Raw genomic sequence first — 25,172 nt, 5'->3', positions numbered from 1 at the left:
AGAATTATTTGTATTGCATTATAATCTATAATGTAGTGCCTGAAAGGTTGCTGGAAGCAGGATTAATTGAATTTTTGTTTAAAAATGTTGCAGGGCTATTGAATAAGAACAGGAAAGTGAGACTATTGAGGTTTTCCCAAGGTTCTCTATAGATACAAATGCCTTTGTTCTGTGTTGTAGTTTTCTGATTCCTAGAAGATGAAAACCATGAGTATTGAAGAGAAAGCAGAATTTGGCTACCCAAGGCCTGGGTTGGTCTCCTGCCAGATATTTTCCTTCTATGCTTAAGAAATTTGAGAGACTAACGATAACACATTGGATTTAATGAAGGGAAGAAAATCTTCAATTCTCAGAATTAGGATTTGAAAAGAAAACCTACTGGAGATGTGTGATCAGAAACATTTAATACATGATAAATCAGATTCTGAAAGGATATCAGCAAATGAAAAGCCACTTCAAACCAAAATGTTAACTCTATAATAAATGTTTAAAACTGAGGGGCATAGGTGGGCAGGAAAGAGATTTTCTCTTTTTTTTTTTTGGAGGAAGCAGTGACTGGGGACATTGATGTAGAGTAGGGGGCAGGTGTTTTAGAGGTGAGGAAATGTTTTTACCAGAAAGTGGTGGGAATCTGGAGCTCACTGCCTCTGGATGTAAGTTTGCTCACTGAGTTGGAAGGTTTGTCTTCAGATGTTTTGTTATCAAAATGGGTAACCTCAGTGAGCCTGTGGTGAAACGTTGGTGGTATGTCCCGCTTTTTATTTCTGTTTAGGTTTCTTTGAGTGGATGATGTCATTTCCAGTTCTTTTTATCAGATGGTAGAAGGGGGTCCAAATCAATGTGTTGAGAACCCTAATTGGAATGCCATCCTTCTAGGAATTCGCGTGCATGTTTCTGTTTGGCTCATCTGAGGATGGATGTGTTGTCCCAAAATGGCGTCCTCCTCCGTCTGTATGTAAGGAAACTAGTGATAGTGGATCATGTCTTTTTGTGGCTAGTTGATGTTCATGTATCCTGGTGGCTAGTTTTCTGCCTGTTTTTGTTAGGTTCTCTTCCTGAGGCTTCACACGAGATGCAATTCGCGCACAGACTTCTGCAAATAGTTAAAGTTTATTAAAGCTTGTACAAGCTAGGTGACCCCCTTTGACCCTCTTCGGAGGTGTATGAAGTAGAGTCAAAATGAACAGAAGAAAAATCCCCTTTATACAGGTCAGATGGTCATGCTGATACTTTGGCCACTCCCCCACAGTCACATGCCACTCGACAACCCTCGGCTACTCCCTCACAGTCACATGTTACGCAGGTACAATTTGGTAGGATGAGATCATCCTCTGAGATAATGCTAATGCCTTAATCCTGGAGAATTGTTATGCAGATAATTTCTTGACTCAATGATTCCCCGAGACAATGTAGGTGTGGTATACCTAGCTTTGGGATAGCTAAAAAGCATTTCTGAATGGAAGAGATTGAATGATAGCTTAAACTAATAATAGGGGGAGTAGTATCAAGTAACTGTCTAATTGGAGTGGGGGTCATTCACATTCTCGCATGATTGTTGTCATCGCCCACTTCCAGAATGTTCAGTTAGCGCAGTCTAACTCTTTAATATTACATTAATGTCCAGAGAGAGATTCCCATTTAATCTTTTAACATTAGTTTGTCCAATGTACTGTTTGTTACAGTCCATGCAAGGTATTTTGTAAATTGCATTTGTTTTGCTTGTTGTTTGTATGCAGTCTCTTAAGTTCATTTGCTACTGTTTTAGTGTGTTGAGTTTGTGGGCTACTATGATGCCAAGAGGTCTGAGTAGTCTGGAAGTCATTTCAGAGAAGCTCACTGCCTGTAAGGCTGATGTGAGGGATTTTGCCTCTAACATTTAAGTAGTTAGATGTATACTTGATACCAAGGCATAGAAGGCAATGGGCCAAATGCTGGAAAATGGTATTAAAGTAGTTGTTTTTGACCAGCATAGACTCTAGCTTATTTCTGTGCTGTATGACATCTCCATGACATTTAATTCTGTCTCCAAAGTTGCCTGACTCATGAGTTCCTCTTGAATTTTCTATCTGTAGCTGGTTTGTTGGATCCATCGTGTTTTGCTTCTATTTCAGAATTGATTAGGTTTTGAGTGTGAAATAGTGGGAGGCGAAGAATGTTTAAGTCAAGCACAATAGGATTTAAAGTGAATGAAAGTCCTTGTAAGCTGGTTAGACAGTGAAGGTGGTATTGTAACAAGTATTAAAAAGTGAATCTTTTACCAACATTGGTGGCCTAAATGTGCAAAAGACATTGCTAAGCTGTCAAAGGTGAAAGTATTCTCTCTACAAAATGTTGTGCGTTCCCTGTGAAAGTGTATTTCCCATATCCTGGATATACATAGCACCTACAAACACTCAACTCTCACAGTTACCAGGACTATAAATCCTCACACCCTTCTTCCTGTAGGGACTCCATTCTATTCAATGTTTGTATAAAGGTTTGTAGCTTGGTTGCTGGTTGCAGTTCTGGGTATGTTCAGAGCTGGGAAATTAGTTTGCAACGGACAACTGGAACCAGCAGCGGGAACGATATTAAATAAATTCCAACCGACTCAGTATAGCAGTGCTTCACAGGAAGCTCCACAGCACTGAGGATGTCACCTAGACAGGGGATAAAGTCTGCAAACCAACTTCCCAGCTCAGCAGACATACCCACAACAACTGTGCTCCATTCCATTTTCCCAGTTTTTCTGTTTGTATCTGATCCGATAATAGCTTCTGCAAGGGGGCTGAAATGTCCATCATTGTCCACAACTGAGGATTCCCTGCCACCGTGGTTGACAGTGCCCTCAGCTGTGTCTGATTCATCTCCTGCACTTCTATCCCTCCTCCAAAAAAAAACCAATAGGGCCCTCCCATACCATCCCACACCCATGGGATTATTAGCCACTTTGCACGGGGATGCCACCATCAGACAGTCATCTCTCTTCCCTGCCTTTTCAGCATTTCACTCTTAAGACACCTTGGTTCACTTGTCCACTCCCAGCGCTTCCCCAAGACACCACTTCATGCATTTACAGAAAGTGTAACACCTGCCTGTTTCCCACCTCCCTCTTCACTATCCAAGGCCCCAGATACACTTTCCAGATGAAGCTGTGATTTACCTGTACTTCACTCGAACTAGTCTACTGTATTTGCTGCTCACAATGTGGTCTCTTAGGGAGATGAAATGCAGACTGCATGACCACTTCGCAAAGTGCCATCTACTTTCTGTCCACATAAATGATCCTGAGCTTGCGATTGCCTGCACCCACCACTATGAACTCTGATCAACATCTGTGTCAGACCTGCTGCGATGCTCCAACGAAGCATAGCATAAGCTGGAAGAACAGCATCTCACTTTCTGTTTGGGAGCTCTGCAGCCTTCAGGACTGAGTTCAATAATTTTAAGGCCTGAGTACCTTATTCCCCAACCTCCATACACCAGGCCTTGTCATTAGGTGTACTGCTACTACAAACAACCCATTGTCACCTAATGTCCCCATCAGCAGCTCTTGGATTTTCCCAAGCTAAACCCCTCTCTTCACAGATGCTGCCTGACTTCCAGCATCAGCATTTCTTTGGATTTTTTGTACATAGCACCTCCCCAGTTTCTGCTTAGTATATATTTGATTTATATGAAGTAATTTCTACTCCATTCTTTGTGAACTGGAGATTTTTGGGCACTTAGCAACAGTTGTTTAACGTGCAGAACAGAGCTTAAAATATCAATAGCTTTTTCACTTTGAAAACTGCATTAAATTCAGCAGTTTAAGGTGAATGTATTTCTTATCACTTCATTGAAATCAACCACTAATATGGATCAATGGAGAGGGATTAGTGTGATAGATGATACTGATGCTACAGAAGGGAGATTGAAGTTGTGAAGCAGTCTAGAGAATTGGATGAAAATATTTAAGATTTGGGAAAGTAGGTTCCAAAACATTGCTACATGTGGCTTCTTTTTGGGTGGGTGGATGCACACTTGAGAGGCTGGATAAAATAGAAGGAGCAAATGGATTCCTATTGGTTATTTGAAAATCAAGGCAACTTTCCAGGATTTCAATAAGTGCTGAATGAATAGGTAAGGTTTTTTGATAGTGCCAGCTTTTGTTTAGGATTTTCTCAGTTGAATTGTATTCTGTTATTGGTGGGCCATATCCTTTTTGGAAAGGGTTGAATTTGCACATTGGACCTGTTTTGAGGAGAAACTAGGAGCTCAATTGGATGGCAATAGTGGTGAGCTCAGTGTCTCAAAGGACTGGGAGATGGGAGAAGAGTTTTTAATCCAGAAATTCTGTCCATGTTTTTGAATTTTGAGAGTTGGGGTTTTGTGGTGTGCCAAAATTAATGACCAATACAGGTGCTGCAGAATGTTTCTAAATCTGATGTAGAATTTTTCACACCACAGATGGAAATTAAAACTCCAGTTGGGTTCTGATTCTCAGCAAAGAAACGTGACTGAGCCAGGAGAATATTTTGATTACCTTTTAGGTCACTACACCCAGCTGTAATTGCAAGTTTTCCCCTCCCCACCACACTCTCTAATTTCCCAAATGATTTGGAGATGCCGGTGTTGGACTGGGGTGTACAAGTTAAAAATCACAACCCCAGGTTATAGTCCAACAGGTTTAACTGGAAGCACACTAGCTTTCGGAGCAACGCTCCTTCAGGTGGTAGTCTGATGAAGGAGCATCGCTCCAAAAGCTAGTGTGCTTCCAATTAAACCTGTTGGACTATAACCCGGTGTTGTGATTTTTAACTAATTTCCCAAAGACTATTAGTTGCATTGTGTAATGTTCTGGGTCAGCAGTATTTGGGCTCATGCTAGCTTTCTATATATAATTAAATGTGCTTAATTGCTGTAATAATGGAGGGTATAATTTATTTAGAATAATTTGTAATGTTCCAAAGAACCCAAACTTAATCTTGCTTTTGAGATTTATTTGTACTAAGTTGTAAATTTGAATAAATGTTTTTAACAGTATGAAATAGTATAATGAGATTAGCTCTCACAGCTGGGAAATTATATGTAGATTTAGCTATATATCTCTTGCTGAATTAGTTCCTGTTGGAGTTTCAAAATCTTTACTGGCTTCAAGTCTTGTACTTTCATGTCAGCTGCTCTCTGAATTTTTCCTTAATAGGTTTAAATGATGGCTAGAAATTACCCTACCCCTGGTAGGTAAGGCTTGCTGATCTTTACTATATAATACTTAACTAACTCATTCTACATGTTTTTTGCTTTTGTCAAATACTAATTAATGAGTGACACTTTTTAAATCTGACTCTTGTTGCAGTAATGACCAGTTTTATCAATATCCTGTTTGGAAAACAGCTATACAGAAACAGGTTACTACAGCAGAAGGACAGAATAACTTGGAAATAGTGTTTTAAATCAATTATTGTGTGTGCCGTGTTTAACTTGTGTATTTTAAATGTTAGTCTTGGAACTACTTAAACAGTTGTATTTGAACATTTAACAGTGAAACAGTCATGGGTTTGACAGTACATGAGTTGGCCAGTTTTTTCACAAAATGGCTATATTTAAGTACTGGCTCAATGGTCCATAATCAGTTGTGAATTCTCTAAACTCGTGCTTGTTATATAGAAATATAGACGATAGGTTTTTCAATTCCTTGAGTCTGCTCTACCATTCGGTGTGATCATCTAGCTCAATATCCTGATTTTCCTCCCCCTCCCCTCTCTCTCCCCCCCCCCCCCCCCCCTCCCTCTGTCTTCCCCCTACCCCATCCCTTGATCCCTTTAACATGAGCTACATCTACCTTGAAAACAATGATTTGGCCTCAATCACTGATTAGTGAATTTCACAGGCTCACCACTCTCTGGGTGATGAAATTTCTCCTCCTCTCAGTCCTAAAAGGTTACCTTTCATTATTAAACTAAAAAAAAATCCTTGTTCTTGTAAACAAAATTATTGAATCGATAATGCCAGCTTCTGCAACATGCACTAGCAGTTATGCCACTTATCACAATTATTGCTCCTGTGACACCTGATAGAATGCTTTTTTAGAAATCCAAGAATACTACATCTGGTGTCTCTCTTTATCTACATGACTAATTCATCTTCAGACACTGACTCTTTTGTAAAACCATGTTACATTTAAAAGACATCTGGATGTGTATATGAATAGGAAGGGTTTAAAGGGATATGGGCCAAATGCTGGCAAATAGGATTAGATTTGTTTAGGATATCTGGTTGGTATGGATGAGTTGGACCGAAGGGTCTGTTCCCAAGTTGTACATCTGACTGTGTTGCCTTTGTCTGTTTTTTTTTCCCTAAATACATTAAGACTACCTAACAATTGTTGTCAAGATCTACCACTTGTTTTATTTCTCTTTTGCTAACTTAGTATCCATTGAGACAGTTCTAGAATCTTAGAACTGTAAGCTGTTATGAGGCCATCATGTTCTTAGAATTTCTTAGCATTTCCTCAGTTTCTTCATACTGTTCTTTTGATTTAATGAATTTCGATTCCTCATTTGTTAGCCCCTTGGTAATCTTTTATTTCTGGTATATAATTTATCTTCTGTGAAGACAGACACCGAATATTTGTCCTATGTCTCTGCTGTTTCCTTATTGCCCAATATTATACTGTCTTCTGTTTTCCCTCCAAAGGACTAGTATTTACTGGTCAAATTTGGATGACAAATTTGAAAAGCCACTGGTATCTGATGCAGAGTGAGCAAATCTTAAATACTTGCAATTTGTCAATACTGACTGTTTTGCCTGCTGGACTCCTTGAGCATAGTTTTAAAGTATCTGTAAATAAAACCAGTAACTGTTGGGTTTTAAAAAAAAGGCTGGCTACTAATGGGAATAAGCTGCTGCGAATAAGGGAGTGGACTTAGGGTCAGACTTACTCAAAGGTTATACAAAAAATGTTTTGGAACTGGGATAATTGCTATGACTATGCCACAATTTATGTGTGTCAATTTCAGACTTGATATAATTCCATTGTATTATGGTTGCCTAATTCCCCCAGTGGATCTTTTACTGCGAGATTCTCATTATACCATATTAGATGTAAAATAATTTTATCCCTAGTTGGTTCCACAGTGCACTGACCCAGGAAACGATAACAAACATTTCACAATCTCATGTACCAGACCATCTCTGCTGCTAAAATTAAGCTGCCACTATCTCTGATCAGATACTATCTTCAATTTCCCTTGCTGGCCGCATCTAGCTATTTTAGAAATACATGTTTTTGATAATAGGCTGTGGCTAGCATTTAAAGACTATATGCATCAAGCCATTTTAATGCACTTTTCCAATTCACTTGGAAAGGACACTGTTGTGTTGGGAGTAAAAGATGCAACTGCTCCAGAACCACTTTGTTTTTGGTGTGGGCTGAGTGCATGCAACAATCTAGGTGTAGCAGCTGGTAGACCTTGCGCTGGAATCCAGGCTCTGGGAGCAGTGGTCTGTCTCAACGAATGCTGTTAGTCAGAGGTTGGCTGTGCTAGTGTTCAACAATGCTAATGGGGAAGTTATAGCTGCTGCTGGGAAATGGCCTTAGTTCCCAGAATCACAGAGGACCATTAGCTGGGAATGTTTGTGGGAAATGGTTGGGTCAATGGCAAGAACAAAGAGTGACTATCTCACTCTGTCCCAATGCTGCTTCTAACCTGCAGCTGGGATAAATCCCATTGGTGAGCTCATTTCCAACTGAGGGTATAAAGCCTTCTAAGTAAAATTCCAGTCCCAAATAGATTGATAGAATCTATTGTAGAAAGTGGTTTGCATGATGAATCTTCAGCTGTGCAGTGGAATGTGAGCGCCTTTTCTTATTTCCTCTTTCTCTTCCTGGTCCCCAGCAGTGGTTAAACTTGAAACTCTTGATGTCTGTGACTAATTTAATTTTGGCTTTAGCAATGTGTAACAAGGGTGGGGGAAGTACTTGAACCCAATTATTACAGTGGCTTCTTAATAGAAGTGGCACATCCTGATGAGAAGTCAACTTGTTCCTGTCATGTCACTAAAAACCGTGAGAAATTCTGGATTAGGTGTAATTGTCAGCAATCCTGGTGTACAGGAAGCAGATTTTGAAAGCTCAATTTATGCTATCTCTGACATCAGTTAACTGCTTTGCAGTATTTTAAGTATTATCAAACAACTTGACGCTGACAAAATTGTGATTACTGGTCCTAGTATCTCCTTGTTTTGCTGTTTTTAAAAAAAAAAAATAGATTTTGAGTCTGTTAAAGGTGGAGGGAGGCTGGAAAAAATTTGAGATGGAATTCCAGGTTAGGGCTGGGACAACTGGTAATGTTGAAACGAAGAATAATCAAGAGACCAGAATTGGAAGAGCACAAAGATCTCCAGGTCAGAAAGCTGAGGCCATATAGGCTGGGTGACGCTATGGAGATGTTTTTGTCGGGGAGGGAAAATCTGAGCAGATTTCTTTAGGCAAAGGGATACTATGGGGGTTTAGATTTTACTACAGAGAGTTGACGTGTGGCACATTGAGGTTTTACTTTTTTCTGTTTACCCAAGCTGTCTCCTGTTTCACATCTTGTACGTCGTGAAGATAATTACCAATGTTGCTGTATCGGAGATAATGAAATACCTGTAAAGACTATGGTGAAGGCCATGTATGCATTAGCATGAAAATCTCTAGCTTGCACATTTACAAGCTTCAAGGCATGCTGCAGAATTTAGTCTGCTATGCTTGCTCTGTCATGTTTGATGTTGGTAACATCTGTCCTCTGGTAGTAGCATGAATGCAGATGTTTACCAAAGTTGAGTTGTAAACAAGACTTGGGTGCATGAGGCTTAAGGTTTAAAGGTGTGCTGTTCCATCCAAAATGTTTTCTGCTTTCTGTTGCATTCAGTAAGTGTAATCAGTTATAGATTGGCAGCTGAGTCTGCTGTTAGTCTGTGTATAGCTAGGGAATATGACCTTCTGCCTGGAGCCTCGCTACATACATGGCACTGTGTCTTGGAATGATGCAAATATTTAGTTTTATGCTAACAGTTGTGACTAAAATGACATTCTCCTACATTGTGTGCTGAAAGTAGGCCTGCCTCCTAACTATTCATCTGGTGTTCTCCAAGCAAAATAACTGCAGATGATGGCAATTTGAATTTTTTTTATAAAACTGAATCTACTGTAGCCAAGCAGCATCTCTGGAGGAAAAAACCTAGAGTTAATGATTTTCCAGACATGGGAATGACTTTGTTTCCAGCAACTGCAGATGTGGAAAGGGTGAAGTAGAAGGGGAAAGGCTGATTGGGTGAAACAGGAGAGATTATATGAAGAATAGTGGTGCATTGTGAAAAGAAACAAGAAATTGATCTAGAAACATTGTTCCCAAATGCAGCTCTTTAAGCCAGTCTTTTGGTAACTGGCCCTGTGGCTGTCTCCTTTTCCCTTTGCATCGCTGTCTGATCATTCTAATCTCTCTCCTTCCCTCTTGTTGTACCTTCCCACCTTTTCTGCCTTTTGTACTTAAAACATTGTGTCTCTAATTATTTTCCTGTTCTGACAAAGTATCATCAACCTGAAATGTTGACTGTTTCTGTCCACATGAGCTGCTGACCTGTTCACACTTCCAGCATTTTCTGCTTTTATTTCGGGGAGTATTATTTTACTGCTTTGTGTGTAAATAGAAACAAATTTGTTGATTTCCTACCTAGTATGGGGTGGTGGTGACATAATTGTAATGTTGGTGACCTAGAAACCCAGGCTGATGATCTGGCGATAATGGGTTTGGATCTAACCATTAGAATCGCTATAGTGTGGAAACAAACAGGCCCTTCGGCCCAACAAGTCCACACCCGACCCTCTGAAGAATAGTCCACCCGGACCCATACCCCTATCCCATCACCAAATTTATCCCTAACTAGTTCATCCTAGCCTACACATCCCTGAACACTGGGCAATTTAGCATGGCCAATTCACCTAACCCGCACATCTTTGGATTGTGGGAGGAAACTGGAGCACCTGGAGGAAACCCATGCAGACATGGGGAGAATGTGCAAACTCCTCTCAAAGTCGCCCGAAGCTGGATTTGAATCCAGGTCCCTGGTGGTATCAGATGTGTAATTTTGATTTAAATCTGGAATTTTGCACTACAATGCTTGCCTTATGGCAATCATTTAACTATTATTTATTGTAAAAACTTTTCTGGTTCACTGTTGTCCCTCGAAGGAAATCTGTCATCTTTACCAGGTCTGGCCTATGTAACTCCAGACCCAAAGTCATGTGGTTGACTCCAAAATGTCTTCTGGGCAACTAGGGATGAGTAATAAATGTTGGCCAAGCTCTCAACATTCCTGTCCCATGAACAAATAAAATAAAACTGAAGTTGTTTTGCATGTGTTGGTATCAGTGCACCAAGAGCTTTCCTCCCTTACCCCCTCCTTTCAGTATGTTCATCTATTTTGTTCCAAAAGAATTGTGAATTTTAGTGGCTTCTTAAGCCAGGATCCACTTGAAAAGCTGCTCTGGTGCGAAAATAATTTTCTGAAGTATTCCTTTATTTTGAAAACTTACTCATGTGGATCCAGACAATATAATTGTGATTCAAAATGTACCAAGGATACATAATACTCTGCCTTCAAGAATTTTGTTTCCCTCTGTAATTAGTGCAATAGATTAGAATGTAGAACAAACTGTTTAGTGAAGGTATCTAAATTGCAATTCAACCTTAATTCTTCTAAGGTCACCACAACAAATATTGTGGAAGTACTTGTAGCACTTCATTTTTGGGCTGCTTGTTCTGCTTATACTGCTTATAATAATTCTCGTGCTTTTTTTTTCTCCTTCTCCTCTCATTAACAGAAGGATCCGAACCCACCATCTGAGTGCAAGCAGCAGTGAAGCCTACTCTGTGGCCTTGAGGAACAACTGCACTGTACTGGCTTATTATAAACAACTAATAGTTACTTAACAGCCTTATAATGTTTTGTATTTTCTTGGTAGGACAAATTTCAATTAACATTTTTTTGGTTAATCATGAATCCTTGAATCGGCCAGTTCAGAACATGGTTACTACTCCTGCATTGTGTTTTTTTTTAGTTGGATATTGATGGAATGGAGTTTTTAAAAGTTGTGAATTTGTCATCCCACTGTTACAGAATTTGTGTTCTTCAGAATAAAATCTTGTGTTCGAGGCAGCACTGATGGAAAGCTTTTAGAGCAGCAAAATTCAGAGACCAACTTAGGTATATTCTGCTGGAGAACAATGAACCAAAGTAATTGTCCTTTTCTTCAGCCCCTGTTGTCTGAACATCTCAAACTGTGGAAAGACTTGTTTTGTAGTTTGGGTGTAATGTAGACTTTATACAAAATTATAGAAATAAAACTGTGTGAAATGTCTGTGCTTGCACTAGCTGTGCCTTCATTACTCCTCTTCCTGTAAAGATGCAGTTCCAGAGTTACTTACCAGGAGACACTCATTGAAACTTTGCGGCTGGCTCCATGTATGGAGTTGCAGAATAGTTAATGGGAGATTTTTTTTGTCTCCAACCATGTACTGTTCATACATTGTTTGCTTAATTATGCTATAGTTTTTGTTCTTTTGTTTTAGTGAGATTGTGAACAACACGAAAGCATCACCACCGCCTGAAGGCCATACTGTACCACTTGGTGTGAATAAACTAGTATTTTCAGATTTTCTTGAGTTTTCTTCCAAATGATGTACATAGAACATAAAACATTACAGCACAGTACAGGCCCATCAGCCCACTGTTGTGCCAACCTGAAATTCTTGCCCATATGTTTATCCAATGACCATTTAAATGCCCTTAAAATTGAGTCTATGCCCCCACTACTGAGTAAAGAAATGTAATGTAGTTTGGTACTACAGAGGAACATTCCTGCTGATTGTCCAATGATGTTGGGACCGTGCTTGCATTTTTTTTTTGATGGAAGACCCAAGTTCCAGTACTTTGTCAGCAGCTCAGTGATTTTCTTTTTTGCAGTGTCTATCTGGACATGGCACAAAATTAGTTAACTCCCTGTTGTGAAAATTCTTGCGCTTTTTAGTTGAGTAGCAAATGCCATTGTTCTAGAATTACAGCATAGAAGAGGCCCATTGGCCTATCATTGTCTACTACAGTACTACCTGCATTAGACCCATAGCTTTGAATGTTATGACACTTCAGGTGCACGTCCAAGTACTTTCTAAAGGTTGAGGTTTCTTCCCAGGCAGTGCAGATTGACATTACCTTTACAAAAGCTTTTCCTTAATTCTTTAAATCTCCCATCTTTCATTTCAAAATTATGCCCCATTGTTGAATCTTTTCGACTAAGGAGAGCTGCTTTCTATCCGCCTTATTCATGTCCCTGATAACTTCTATGATGGTCATACAGTATCAAAACAGGCCCTTTAGCCCACAATGTCTATGCAGACCAACAAAAACCAAACTATACTAATCTCATTTGCCTGCACTTGGTCCATAGCATGCTTTGCCCTGGCATTTTAAGTGCTTGTCTAGATGGTTTTTAAATGTCACCTGAGCATCTGCTTCCACCCCATCAGTCAACACAGTCCATATATCTACCACCCTCAGGGGTGAAAAATATTTTCCTTCGATTCCCTCTAAACCACTTGTTCTTCAGCACTCTGGTCTTGGACATATCAGAGAATCTCTTCTCCATGGCAATCTACTGTATATGCCTCATAATTTTGTAAACCTCCATCAGATCTCTTCTTTCTGCCCCCCTCCCCCCCCTCCCAAAGCCGCCTCTGCTCCAAGGAAAACAAACCCAAGTCTATCCAATCTCTCCTCTAACTGACACTTTCCATCCCAGGCAGCATCCTGGTGGATCTCCTCTGCACCCTTCCGATAGTGTAGTGACCAGAACTGCACACAGTATTCCATCTGTGAGCTAACTAATGTTTTTATAAAGTTGTACCTATACTGTTTTGCTCCTCTAATTCCTGACTAATTAAGGCAAGTGGACTGTGTGCTGCCTTCACCACCCTGTCTACCAATGCTGACACTTTTAGGAATCTATAGATTTGTAAACTAAGGTCCCTTTATTCCTCTACTGTCTGGGGACCTAACATTCATTGTGCAAGGTCTTGTTAGATCTCCCAAAATTCATCACTTACGCTTATTAGGATTGAATTCCATCTGCTATTGTTCTGCCCAAATTACCAGCTGATCACTATCAGACTGCAGCCTGAGACCATCATCTCAGTTTCATCAATACCCCTAATCTCCATGTCTTCAGCAAACTTTCTATATTCACATCCATGTTAATGTAACTCAGCAAGAGTCTCGGCACTGATCTTTGGTGCATCACTGGTCACAGGCTTCCAATTACAAAATCAATATCTGCCATTGTACTCTGCCTCTCACTTGTAAGCCAATTTTGAATCCAGTTTGCCACTGACGTTCCAACTGTGGGTTGTAAGATATGATTTGTCTAGATAGTGAAAAATATTGCTTTGCATACTAACTGTACATACGACAATAAATCGCATCAAATCAAATCTTGCCTTTTGGACCAGCCTGGTAATGTGGAACCTTATTAAAAGCCTTACCTGAAGTCTGTGTAAACCACATCAACTTAAGGCATATATGACACTTTACCACAACTGATGAAAGCATGAGCAAGGTGGTAATGTTGAAGTTGTACAAGATTGGTCAGGCCACATGGTGTTACTGTGTGCAGTTCTGGTCACCTCACTGCAGGAGTGATGTGATAGCACTTGAGAGGATACAGAGGAGGTTAACTAGGATGCTACTTGGGTTGGAGAAATTAAACCATAAGAAGAGGCGAGATAGGCTTGGAATCTTCTCTTTATAGCAGAGAAGACTGAAGAAGCCCATGATGTGTATTAGATTGAGGGTTATGGAGAGGGTGAATAGAGAGCAGCTGCTTCCCTTGATTGAGTAGTCAATCACAAGGGGGCATAATTTTATGGTAATGGACAAGAGATTCAGAGGGGAGTTTTTTTTTGTGGGGGGGGGTTGGATGGGGGTAGAGCACTTAGCAGGTGGTGGGAATCTGGAATGCACTACCTGGGAAGGTGGTGGAGGCTGGAAACTTTCCAACCTTTTTAAACAAAATACTTGGATGAGCACTTGAAGTATCATAATATTTGAGGATATGCACCATTGCAAGGAAGTTGGGATTAGTGCACTTTTAATGTTGGTAATATTGGTGCAGACTCAATGGGCTGAAGAGCCTTTCCTGTGCTACATAAATCTGTAAACTGCACTTGTCAGATTCCCCCTCAATCTGATCCAAAGAAAACAACGAGCTTACCCAGTCCATCTTCGTAGCTGAAATGCTCCATCCCAGGCAACATTCTAATGAGTCTCTGTTGTTTCCCCCTCTGTTGCAATCACATCCTTTCTAGATTTTTTTACCAACACACCTCCAGAGAAGGTGGAACTTGAACCTGGATCTCCTAGATTACTGTGCCACCTCCATCTTCTTTAGAATGTGGTGACCAGACTGCACACACTACTCCAGCTGTGGCCTAACCAAAGGTCTGTGCAGCTCTAACATAACATACAATTTATGCTGTTGCTGATCCAGACAAGTATCCCATATGCTGCCTTAACTACTCGAATAACCTGCTCTACCACGTTCAGGGATCCAAGCTCCCTCTGAGTTTCATAGTGTCTTGCCATTCTTTGAGTACTCCTTTGATTTGGGTTCTTTCTTCCAAAGTGCATTGCCTCACATTTATCTGACCAACCTGACAATCCTTTCACCTAACACCTTTCACTGTCAACTACCTGGCTAATTTTGTCATTGCAAATTTACTTATCCCCATGTTCTCTCACATGGTTTTTATACAAACAAGAAAAGATCTAGCACTGATCCCTATGCTACACGACTGCATACTGAGCTCCAGACACAGAAAAATCCTTCTACTACCAACTTTGGTCTCCTGTTATTAACTGAATTTGAACCCAACTTGTCAAGTTACCCTGGATCCCATAAGCTATTATCATCTTTGACAAGGTCCCATATGGGAAACTGAGAAAGGCCTTGCTGAAATCGATAAACTATATCAACTGCCCTACTCTTGGTCACTCAACATTCTACCAAATTTGTTAGATGTGACCTCATTCTGACAAAGCAATGCTGACTATCCTGATGCAACATGTTTGAGGTGAGGGATGCCATGGACGTCCCTGCTGATAACACTTGCAGGAAGTGCACCCATCTCCAGCTCCTCCAAGACCGTGTTAGGGAACTGGAGCTGGAGTTGGATGAACTTAGGATCATTCGGGAGGCAGAGGGGGTCATAGATCGGAGCTTTAGGGAAGTAGTAACTCCAAAGATGGCAGATAGATGGGTGACAGTGAGGGGGACTGGGAGGAAGCAGCCAGTGCAGGGACCCCCTGCGGCCGTTCCCCTCAAGAACAAGTATACCGTTTTGGATACTTGTGGGGGGGGGGACTTACCAGGGGCAAGTAACGGGGCTCAGGCCTCTGGCACGGAGCCTGTCCCTGTTACTCAGAAGGGAAGGGTGGAGAAGAGCAGAGCAATAGTAATTGGGGACTCGATACTTCGGGGCACAGATAGGAGGTTTTGTGGGAACGAGAGAGACTCACGTTTGGTATGTTGCCTCCCAGGTGCAAGGGTACATGATGTCTCTGATCGTGTTTTCCGGGTCCTTAAGGGGGAGCAGCCCGAAGTCGTGGTCCACATTGGCACCAATGACATAGGTAGGAGGAGCGCTGAGGATGTTAGGCAGGCTTTCAAGGAGCGAGGTTGGAAGCTCAGAGTTAGAACGAACAGAGTTGTTGTCTCTGGTTTGTTACCCGTGCCACGTGATAGAGAGTCGAGGAATAGGGAGAGAGAACAGTTAAATGCGTGGCTACAGGGATGGTGTAGGAGGGAGGGATTCCGGTATTTGGATAACTGGGGTTCTTTCTGGGGAAGGTGGGACCTCTATAAACAGGATGGTCTACACCTGAACCTGAGGGGCACCAGTATCCTTGGTGGGAGGTTTGCTAGTGCTCTTGGGGGTGGTTTAAACTAACTCTGCAGGGGCATGGGAACCCAGACTGTAGCTTTAGGGTGCAGGACCTGGAGTGTAGGGAGGTTAGGAACATGGCATCAATTTCAAAGGAGGGTGCCTGTAAACAGGAAAGTGGTTTGAAGTGTGTATACTTCAATGCAAGAAGTATACGAAATAAGGTAGGTGAACTTGCAGCGTGGGTTGGTACCTGGGACTTCGATGCTGTGGCTATTACGGAGACATGGGTAGAACAGGGACAGGATTGGCTGTTGCAGGTTCCAGGGTTTAAATGTTTTAGTAGGGTCAGAGGTGGGGGTAAAAGAGGGGGAGGTGTGGCATTGCTTGTCAAAGATAGTATTACAGCTGTGGAAAGGACGATGGATGAAGACTTGCCATCTGAGGTAGTTTGGGCTGAGGTTAGGAATAGGAAAGGTGAGCTCACCCTGTTAGGAGTTTTTTACAGGCCTCCTAATAGTCCTAGAAACGTAGAAGAAAGGATTGCGAGGATGATTCAAGAGAAGAGTGAAAGTAATAGGGTGGTTGTTATGGGGGACTTTAACTTTCCTGATATTGATTGGGAAAGCTATAGCTCAAGTTCGTTAGATGGGTCAGTGTTTGTCCAATGTGTGCAGGAGGGTTTCCTGACACAATATGTAGATAGGCCAACAAGAGGTGAGGCCATACTGGATTTGGTTTTGGGTAATGAACCAGGCCAGGTGTTAGAATTAGAGGTAGGTGAGCACTTTGGGGACAGTGACCACAATTCGGTGACTTTTACTCTAGTGATGGAGAGGGATAAGTGTGCACGACAGGGCAAGAGTTATAGATGGGGGCAGGGAAATTATGATGCTGTGAGGCATGACTTAGGATGTGTGGCCTGGAAAAGTAAGCTTCAAGGCAAGGGTGTAATTGATATGTGGAGCTTGTTCAAGGAGCAACTATTGAGTGTCCTTGATAAGTATGTGCCCGTCAGGCAGGGAGGAAAGGGTCGTGTGAGGGAGCTGTGGTTTAATAAGGAATTGGAATCCCTTGTTAAATGGAAGAGGGCGGCCTATGTAAAGATGAGGCGTGAAGGTTCAATTGGGGCGATTGAGAGCTAAGAGCAGCAAGGAGGGGACATAAAAGGTCCTTAGTTGGTAGGATTAGGGAAAACCCTAAGGCTTTCTATAGGTATGTCAGGAATAAAAGAATGACTAGGGTAGGAATAGGTCCAGTCAAGGATAGTAGTGGGAAGTTGTGTGTGGAGGCTGAAGAGATTGGGGAGACACTGAATGAATACTTTTCATCAGTATTCAATCAGGAACAGGACATTGTTGTCAATGTGAGTACTGAGTCACAATTAAGTAGAATGGATGACTTTGAGGTATGTAGAGAAGAGGTGTTGGAAATTCTGGAAAGGGTGAAAATAGATAAGTCCCCTGGGCCTGATGGCATTTATCCTAGGATTCTCTGGGAAGCAAGGGAGGAGATTGCAGAGCCATTGGCCTTGATTTTTATGTCCTCGTTGTCTACAGGAGTAGTGCCAGAAGATTGGAGGCTAGCAAATGTGGTTCCCTTGTTCAAGAAGGGGAGTAGGGATAACCCTAGTAACTATAGGCCGGTGAGTCTCACTTCTGTTGTGGGCAAAATCTTAGAGAGAATTGTAAGGGATAGGATTTATGAACATCTGGATAGGAATAATGTGATCAAGGATAGTCAGCATGGTTTTGTGAAGGGCAGGTCATGCCTCACAAACCTTATTGAATTCTTTGAGAAGGTGACTAAGGAGGTGGACGAGGGGAAAGCAGTAGATGGGGTGTATATGGATTTTAGTAAGGCGTTTGATAAGGTTCCCCATGGTAGACTACTGCAAATAATACGGAGGTATGGCATTGAGGGTGAGTTGGAGGTTTGGATTAGGAGTTGGCTGGCTGGAAGAAGACAGAGGGTAGTAGTTGATGGCAAAGGTTCATCTTGGAGTGCCGTCACTAGCGGTGTTCCGCAAGGATCTGTTTTTGGACCATTGCTGTTTGTCATTTTTATAAATGACCTGGAGGAGGGGCTAGAAGGTTGGGTGAGCAAGTTTGCGGATGATACAAAAGTCGGAGGAGTTGTAGACAGTGAGGAAGGATGTGGCAGGTTACAGCGGGATATAGATAAGCTGCAGAACTGGGCAGAAAGGTGGCAAATGGAGTTCAATGTAGCTAAGTGTGAGGTGATTCACTTTGGTAAGAGTAATAAAAAGATGGGGTACTGGGCTAACGGTCGGATACTTGGTAGTGTGGATGAGCAGAGGGATCTTGGTGTCTATGTACACAGATCTTTGAAAGTTGCCACCCAGGTAAATAGTGCGGTGAAGAAGGCATATGGCGTACTGGCTTTTATTGGTAGAGGAATTGAGTTCCGGAGTACTGAGGTCATGTTGCAGTTGGATAAGACTCTGGTGCGGCCGCATCTGGAGTATTGTGTGCAGTTTTAGTCGCCATACTATAGGAAGGATGTGGAGGCACTGGAACGGGTGCAGAGGAGGTTTACCAGGATGTTGCCTGGTATGGTAGAAAGATCGTATGAGGAAAGGCTGAGGCACTTGGGGTTGTTTTCATTGGAGAAAAGAAGGTTTAGGGGTGACTTGATAGAGGTGTATAAGATGATTAGGGGTTTAGATAGGGTCGACAGTGAGAATCTTTTTCCATGTATGGAGTCAGCTATTACAAGGGGGCATAGCTTTAAATTAAGGGGTGGTAGGTATAGGACAGATGTTAGGGGTAGGTTCTTTACTCAGCGAGTTGAGTGTTCATGGAATGCCCTGCCAGTAGCAGTGGTGGACTCTCCCTCATTATGGGCATTTAAGCGGGCATTGGATAGGCATATGGAGGATAGTGGGCTCGTGTAGGTTAGGTGGGCTTGGATCGGCGCAACATCGAGGGCCGAAGGGCCTGTACTGCGCTGTATTCTTCTATGTTCTATGTTCTAAATCTTGCCTCTCTAAATAGATTTGGAGAGGGCGGTATTGGACTGGGATGTACAAAGTTAAAAATCTACTAGGTAAAAACAATGACTGCAGATACTGGAAACCAGATTCTGGATTGGAGTGGTGCTGGAAGAGCACACTAGTTCAGACAGCATCCGAGGAGCAGTAAAATCGACGTTTCGGACAGTGTGCCTGAAGGGTGGAGAGATAAATGAGAGGGTGGGGAGAAAGTAGCATAGAGTACAATAGGTGAGTGGGGGAGGGGATGAAGGTGATAGGTCAGGGAGGAGAGTGCAGTGGATAGGTGGAAAAGATAGGCAGGTAGGACAAGTCATGGGGACAGTGCAGAGCTGGAAGTTTGGAACTGGGGTGAGGTGGGTGAAGGGGAAATGAGGAAACTGTTGAAGTCCACATTGATGCCCTGGGGTTGAAGGGTTCCGAGGCGGAAGATGAGGTGTTCTTCCTCGAGGCGTTGGGTGGTGAGGGAGCGGCGGTAAAGGAGGCCCAGGACCTCCATGTCCTCGGCTGAGTGGGAGGGGGAGTTGAAATGTTGGGCCACAGGGCGGGTGGTTGATTGGTGCGGGTTTCCCGGAGATGTTCCCTAAAGCGCTCTGCTAGGAGGCGTCCAATCTCCCCAATGTAGAGGAGAACGCATCGGGAGCAACGGATACAATAAATGATATTGGTGGATGTGCAGGTAAAATCTCACAACACCAGGTTTAGTCCAACAAGTTTATTTAGAAGCACTGCTCCTTCAGGTGATTGTGGAGATTAAGATTGTCAGACACAGAATTTATAGCGAAAGTTTACAGTGTGATGTAACTGAAATTGTTTTAAGTCTCTCATCTTTTAGAATGACCATGTTGGTTTCAGTTCTTTCATATGTAAATCACAAAACCTTTTTTTTTTAAAAGTTACATCCTCAAGTGCACTTTAATTGGTGTCATGTTGGCCCAGATAAGGTACTGTTCTACCATAGATTTACTTGCTTCTCTAACGTAGATTTACCCTTTAATAGCTATTCCTACTCTACTTTAGGCAGGTTCTGCTTTATTTTGATTAAATCTGCCTTCCCCAAACCAAACCCCCACCGTTTTTTTCTTTGCAGACCATCCTTCATTTGTTATAGAAAAGAAGATTTGCAGCAATTGATATATTGGCATCCACATATTTGTCAAGCCTTAATTCTTATGGTGTGGCTACATGCCTTGAGTAGTGAGGTTTCCTGTCTTCCTCAACATATTAGAGACACTACCAACTCAAGAATTGTTTAACTAATAATTTGATACTTCTGTCCTCTTACAATTTGAGGTGTTAAATTTAAGTTGTCTTGAGCTACTCATCTTAATTTCTTTGACTCAAATGTTTATGGGTTAAAATCTTGAAGTCAAAAGTTCTAACATTAATTTGAAGGTGTTGATACCCAATTCTATCTTCACCACATCTCAATCCCTTGTTTCTGACACTGCTTGTCCAACATCGAGATTTTAGATCAACATTTTCCTTCAATTTTTTATTCTTGTAGGCCACTGCTAGAAACTCTTTTCCTTAGCCATTATCTGCTCTGTTTCAAGGGGCACAGCGCCAGTCTCTCCAATCTTTCCTCAGTCATACTTTTTCAATCCTGGCAAAATCCTTTTCACCATTTAGCCAAAAGCAGATCAGGGAGGTAAATGGTGTGCTTGAGGAGTGGTGTCGAAGGGAGGAGTTTAGGTTTATCAGACTTTTGGGGAAGGAGAAAACTGATCAGAAGAGACGGGCTTCACCTGTGCAGACCAGAAACTAATCTCTTGGCTGAGAGGGTAAGTAGCGTCGGCTAGATTGACTTAACGGGCTTAGTGGGCAGTGGGCAGACAAAAAAAGATGCGGAAAGGGAATTGAGGGAAGTTTAAGTGTTGACTGTGAACAAAACTGGTGGCCTTCTAAGGAGCAAGACGGAAATAGAGCAGGGCTAAATTGAATGCAAATACTTGGAGTATCATGAACAAAGATTGACAGGGTTGTTAAGAAGGCATACGGTGTTTTGGCCTTTATTAATAGAGGGCTTGAGTTCCGGCACCAGGAGGTTATGCTGCAGCTGTACAAAGCTCTGGTACGGCCACACTTGGAGTATTGTGTAAAGTTCTGGTCACCGCATTTTCAGAAGGATGTGGAAGCTTTGAAAAGGGTGCAGAGGAGATTTACTAGGATGTTGCCTGGTATGGAAGGAATGTCTTACGAGGAAAGGCTGAGGGCCTTGAGGCTGTTCTCGTTAGAGAGAAGAAGGTTGAGAGGTGACATACAAGATAATCAAAGGGTTAGATAGGGTGGACAGGGAGAGCCTTTTTCCAAGTATGGGGACAGCAAACATGAGGGGACACAACTTTAAAGTGAGGGGAGATAGGTATAAGACAGATGTCAGAGGTAGTTTCTTTACTCAGAGTAGTAAGGGTGTGGAATGCTTTGCCTGCAACGGTAGTAGATTCGCCAAGTTTAAGTGCATTTAAGTCGTCATTGGACAGACAAATGGACATACATGGAATAGTGTAGGTGGGATGGGCTTCAGATTAGTATGACAGGGAGGCGCAACATTGAGGGCCGAAGGGCCTGTACTGCACTGTAATGTTCTATGTAAAATTGGGAAACTGGCAGCAGAAATTGCTTTGGAGAATGTGACATAGCATTGACAGAAACATTATAAATTACTGAAAAAATTCAGGTCAGGTAGCATCGGTGGAGAGAAAGCAGAGTTTCTACTTCAGTGACCCTTCAGAATATTTTGCTGAATATAAAACATTTAGCATCAGAGAGTGGAAGGTCAGATGGGTTAGGAAAGATTTAGATTAGATTACTTACAGTGTGGAAACAGGCCCTTCCGCCCAACAAGTCCACACCGACCCTCCGAATAGCAACCCATTCCCCTACATTTACCCCTTCACCTAACACTACGGGCAATTTAGCATAGCCAATTCACCTAACCTGCACATTTTTGGACTGTGGGAGGAAACCCACCCCAACACTGGGAGAATGTGCAAACTCCATACAGACAGTCGCCTGAGGCGGGAATTGAACCCGGGTCTCTAGCACTGTGAGGCAGCAGTGCTAACCACTGTGCCACCCATAATGATTCTATGGGTTTGGGAGAGGGGATGGAGTCAAAGGGGAAGAGAGGAAGGTTCTGGAGAGGCATGGGTATCTGATTTGTTCCCCTTGTTCCTTAATGCCTGAATGTTGAATGAACCAGGGGATGAAGTGGAACTAGAGGGCAGGGCAACTCTGAGCTAAGGTGAGTTGCTAATGGAGAGAGAGGTTGAGAGTATGCATGTGGCAATACGTGGCATGGAGTGTGGATCTCAGGATGTGGCGAGAGTAACTATCGCCATTGTACATCCTGGAGATATCTGTGCTACTGTATGGATTCAAGAAGGATGAAACTTGAGTTGGAATCCACATAGAATCCCTACAGTGTGGAAGCAGGCAATTTGGCCCATTGAGTCCATGCTGACTCTCCAAAGTGCATCTCACCCGGACCCGGACACACTCCCTACCCTAGCCCTGTAAGCCTGCATTTCCTATGGCTAATCCACCTAGCCTATGGGAAATTTATCGTGGCCAATACACCTAACCTGCACATCTTTGGACTGTGGGATGAACCAGGAAGGAACCCATGCAGACGTCAGGCAGTCGCCCAAGAGTGGAATCTAACCACTGAGCTCAGCACTGACCCACTGTGCCACCCTCATGCAGGGCAAGTCTCAGCCAGAGGCAGTCACAGGAATGTGATGTGGCTGTGCAAGTGATTCTGAAGGAGAATCATTAGACCCAAAACTTTAACTCTGATTTCTCTTCACAGATGCTGCTAGGTTTTGAAGAAGATTTCAAAATACATTCAGGACCAAAATGAGAAAAACTATGCTCCACAAGGATTGCTGGTTATGGACCTGATCAAGAGGGGGCTATGTGTTGTATCCTTTGACAGGTTTTTTTCAGAGTTTGATGCCATTGAACTTTGCATCCAATGCTCAACACAAGCAGCCCTGATAACTTCAGAACCTTCCAGCTCTGAAACAGGCCATTTGGCTTCAACCAATCTGTTTACACTCAGTGTTATTTCATATAATCCAAACTGTTTTGTTGCGGTGACCCATGTGAATACTTTTTGAAAAAGTAACCTGGAGGGTTGAGGGAGAGGCAGTGGGGAGCAGGGAGAAAGTTGTTGAGCAGAGTATTTTAAAACAGCTGAGAGTACAAAGGGGGAATCCGAAGCTGGAGGGCATAGGTTTAGGATGAGAGGGGAAATATTTAAAAGAGACCTATGGGGCAACTTTTTCACGCAAAGGGTGGTCCGTGTATGGAATGAATTGCCAGAGGAAGTGGTGAAGGCTGGTACAATGACAACATTTTAAGCTCTGACTTTTCTCTCTGGAGAGAAGGAGTAAGAGAGGTGACTTGATCGAGGTATACAAGATAATGAGAGGCATGGATAGAGTCAATAGCCAGAGACTTTTCCCCAGGGCAGGACTGACTGGCACGAGGGGTCATAGTTTTAAGATATTAGGAGAAAGGTATAGAGGGGAAGTCAGAGGAAGGTTCTTTACGCAGAGAATTTTGAATGCATTGCCAGCAGTGATGGTGGAAGCAGAGTCATTAGGGACATTTAAGCGATTGCTGGACATGCACATGGGTAACAGTGAGTTGTGGGGTGTGTAAGTTAAGTTATTTTATTTTACATTAGCTTTAATCCTCGGCACACATCGTGGGCCAAAGGACCTGTTCTGTATTTTACTTTTCTATGTTCTAAGAGATATTTGGATAGGTGCATGGGTAGGAAGGGTTTAGAGGGATACGGGCCAAATGCTGGCGAATGGGACTAGTTCAGTTTATAAAACCTGGATGAGTTGGACCAAAGGGTCTGTTTCCACTCTGTATGACTCTACTGATTGGTTTTATTAGTGATTGTCTTATGTTTATGGACCCATACGTTGCAAGGGCAGAAGTACACCATTCGGCCCGTCAAGTGAGCTTCACCTTTCAATGGGATCATTACTGAGCCCTCAACTCTATCCCCACAGGTCTTGCGGATTAAAAATCTTTCTGCTTCGACCCTGTCAATTCCCCGAAGAATCTTTGTATGATTCAATAAGGTTTCTTTTCATTCTTCTAAACACCAGTGAGACACAACCTTATGCACTTCTTCTCATGAGGTGGTCCCTCCATATTTGGGATCAACCTAATGAATGTTCTCTGGACTGCCCCCACTGCCAGTGTGTCTTTCCACAGATAAAGGGACTAAAACTGTTCACTGTACTCCAGGTGTACCTTGTATAATTACTACCTTATATAATTTTAGTAAGACTTCTGTCCTTTCATGAATAAAGGCCAACATTCCACCTGTCTTCCTGATTATCTGCTGGACTTGGATGCTGGTGTTTTGTGCAGACCCCCAAATCCCTCTATATTGCAGTCTTCCGCTGTCTTTCTCCATTAAATTAATATTCAGCTCCTCTATTCTTCCTGCCAAAGTGCGTAACCTCATATTTTCCCACATTATATTCCACCTGTCAAGATTTTACCTCTCACTTAACCTGTCTGTATCCCTCTGCAGTGTCTGTGTGTCATCCAAACCACTCCCTTACCTAGTGGCTAATCCGAGTCTTGGATCGCTCCACAAAGTTGGAAACACCTTTGCTACACCTACCTTATCATACGCCTTCATTTCCTGAAAAGGAAATTGGCACTAATTGAGGTACAAATTAAGGTTTGCAAAGGTTTACCAGATCTTGGAGGGTCTTTTCATTGGAAAGCCTGAACATGTTGGAGCTCTTTACCTGGAGAGGAGCAGCCTGAGTGGTGACTTAAGATTTAAGAAGTTGAAGGGGTCCAAAGGGGTAGATATAAACAGGATATTTCCACTTGTCGGGGGTAAGAAACTGGAATTAGAGACTGTCAATATAAGACTCTCATGCATAAATGTGATCAGTGATTAAGGAGAAATGATTTTATCCAGAGAATAGCAAGAATATGGGACTTGCAAATCACAGTTTCGATGCATTGGAGGGGAAACTGGCTAAGTACATGAGGGAGAAACTAATTGAAACGTACATTAAGGTGAGATGAGGAGGAGGTGGTGTGGGAGATTTGTGTGGCCCGTAAACAGCAGTGTAGATCCTTTGGGCTGAATGGCCGCCTCCTGTCCTGTACATTCTAAATATATGGAAGTAATATCCCCATTTCAGCAACACCTGAAGATTTCCTTTGTA

The 25,172-nt window shown here is 42.4% G+C and overlaps 1 protein-coding gene across 6 annotated transcripts in view; it reads left to right on the top strand.

Moving 5' to 3' along the window:
• Positions 1 to 11,660, top strand: part of nap1l1 (nucleosome assembly protein 1-like 1) — a 101,813-nt gene extending 90,153 nt beyond the window's left edge. For 2 of the 6 annotated variants that reach the window (XM_087996945.1, XM_043708794.2), the window contains one exon: positions 10,829 to 11,660. In XM_087996945.1, coding sequence (XP_087853071.1) covers positions 10,829 to 10,867 — 39 coding nt within the window. In that variant the 3' untranslated portion in view covers positions 10,868 to 11,660. Of the gene's footprint in view, positions 1 to 5,164; positions 5,203 to 8,538; positions 8,637 to 10,828 lie in introns of all 6 variants that reach the window. The other 4 variants (XR_015760360.1, XR_015760361.1, XM_043708796.2 and 1 more) reach the window with 4 other exon arrangements.
• Positions 11,661 to 25,172: the final 13,512 nt, after the last annotated feature.

Source organism: Chiloscyllium plagiosum, unplaced genomic scaffold (genome assembly GCF_037043375.1).
Source record: "Chiloscyllium plagiosum isolate Xiang-an unplaced genomic scaffold, Cpla_swu_hap1 HiC_scaffold_19, whole genome shotgun sequence".
NCBI classification, from domain to species: domain Eukaryota; kingdom Metazoa; phylum Chordata; class Chondrichthyes; order Orectolobiformes; family Hemiscylliidae; genus Chiloscyllium; species Chiloscyllium plagiosum.
This window is presented reverse-complemented; position numbering and strand designations above follow the sequence as displayed.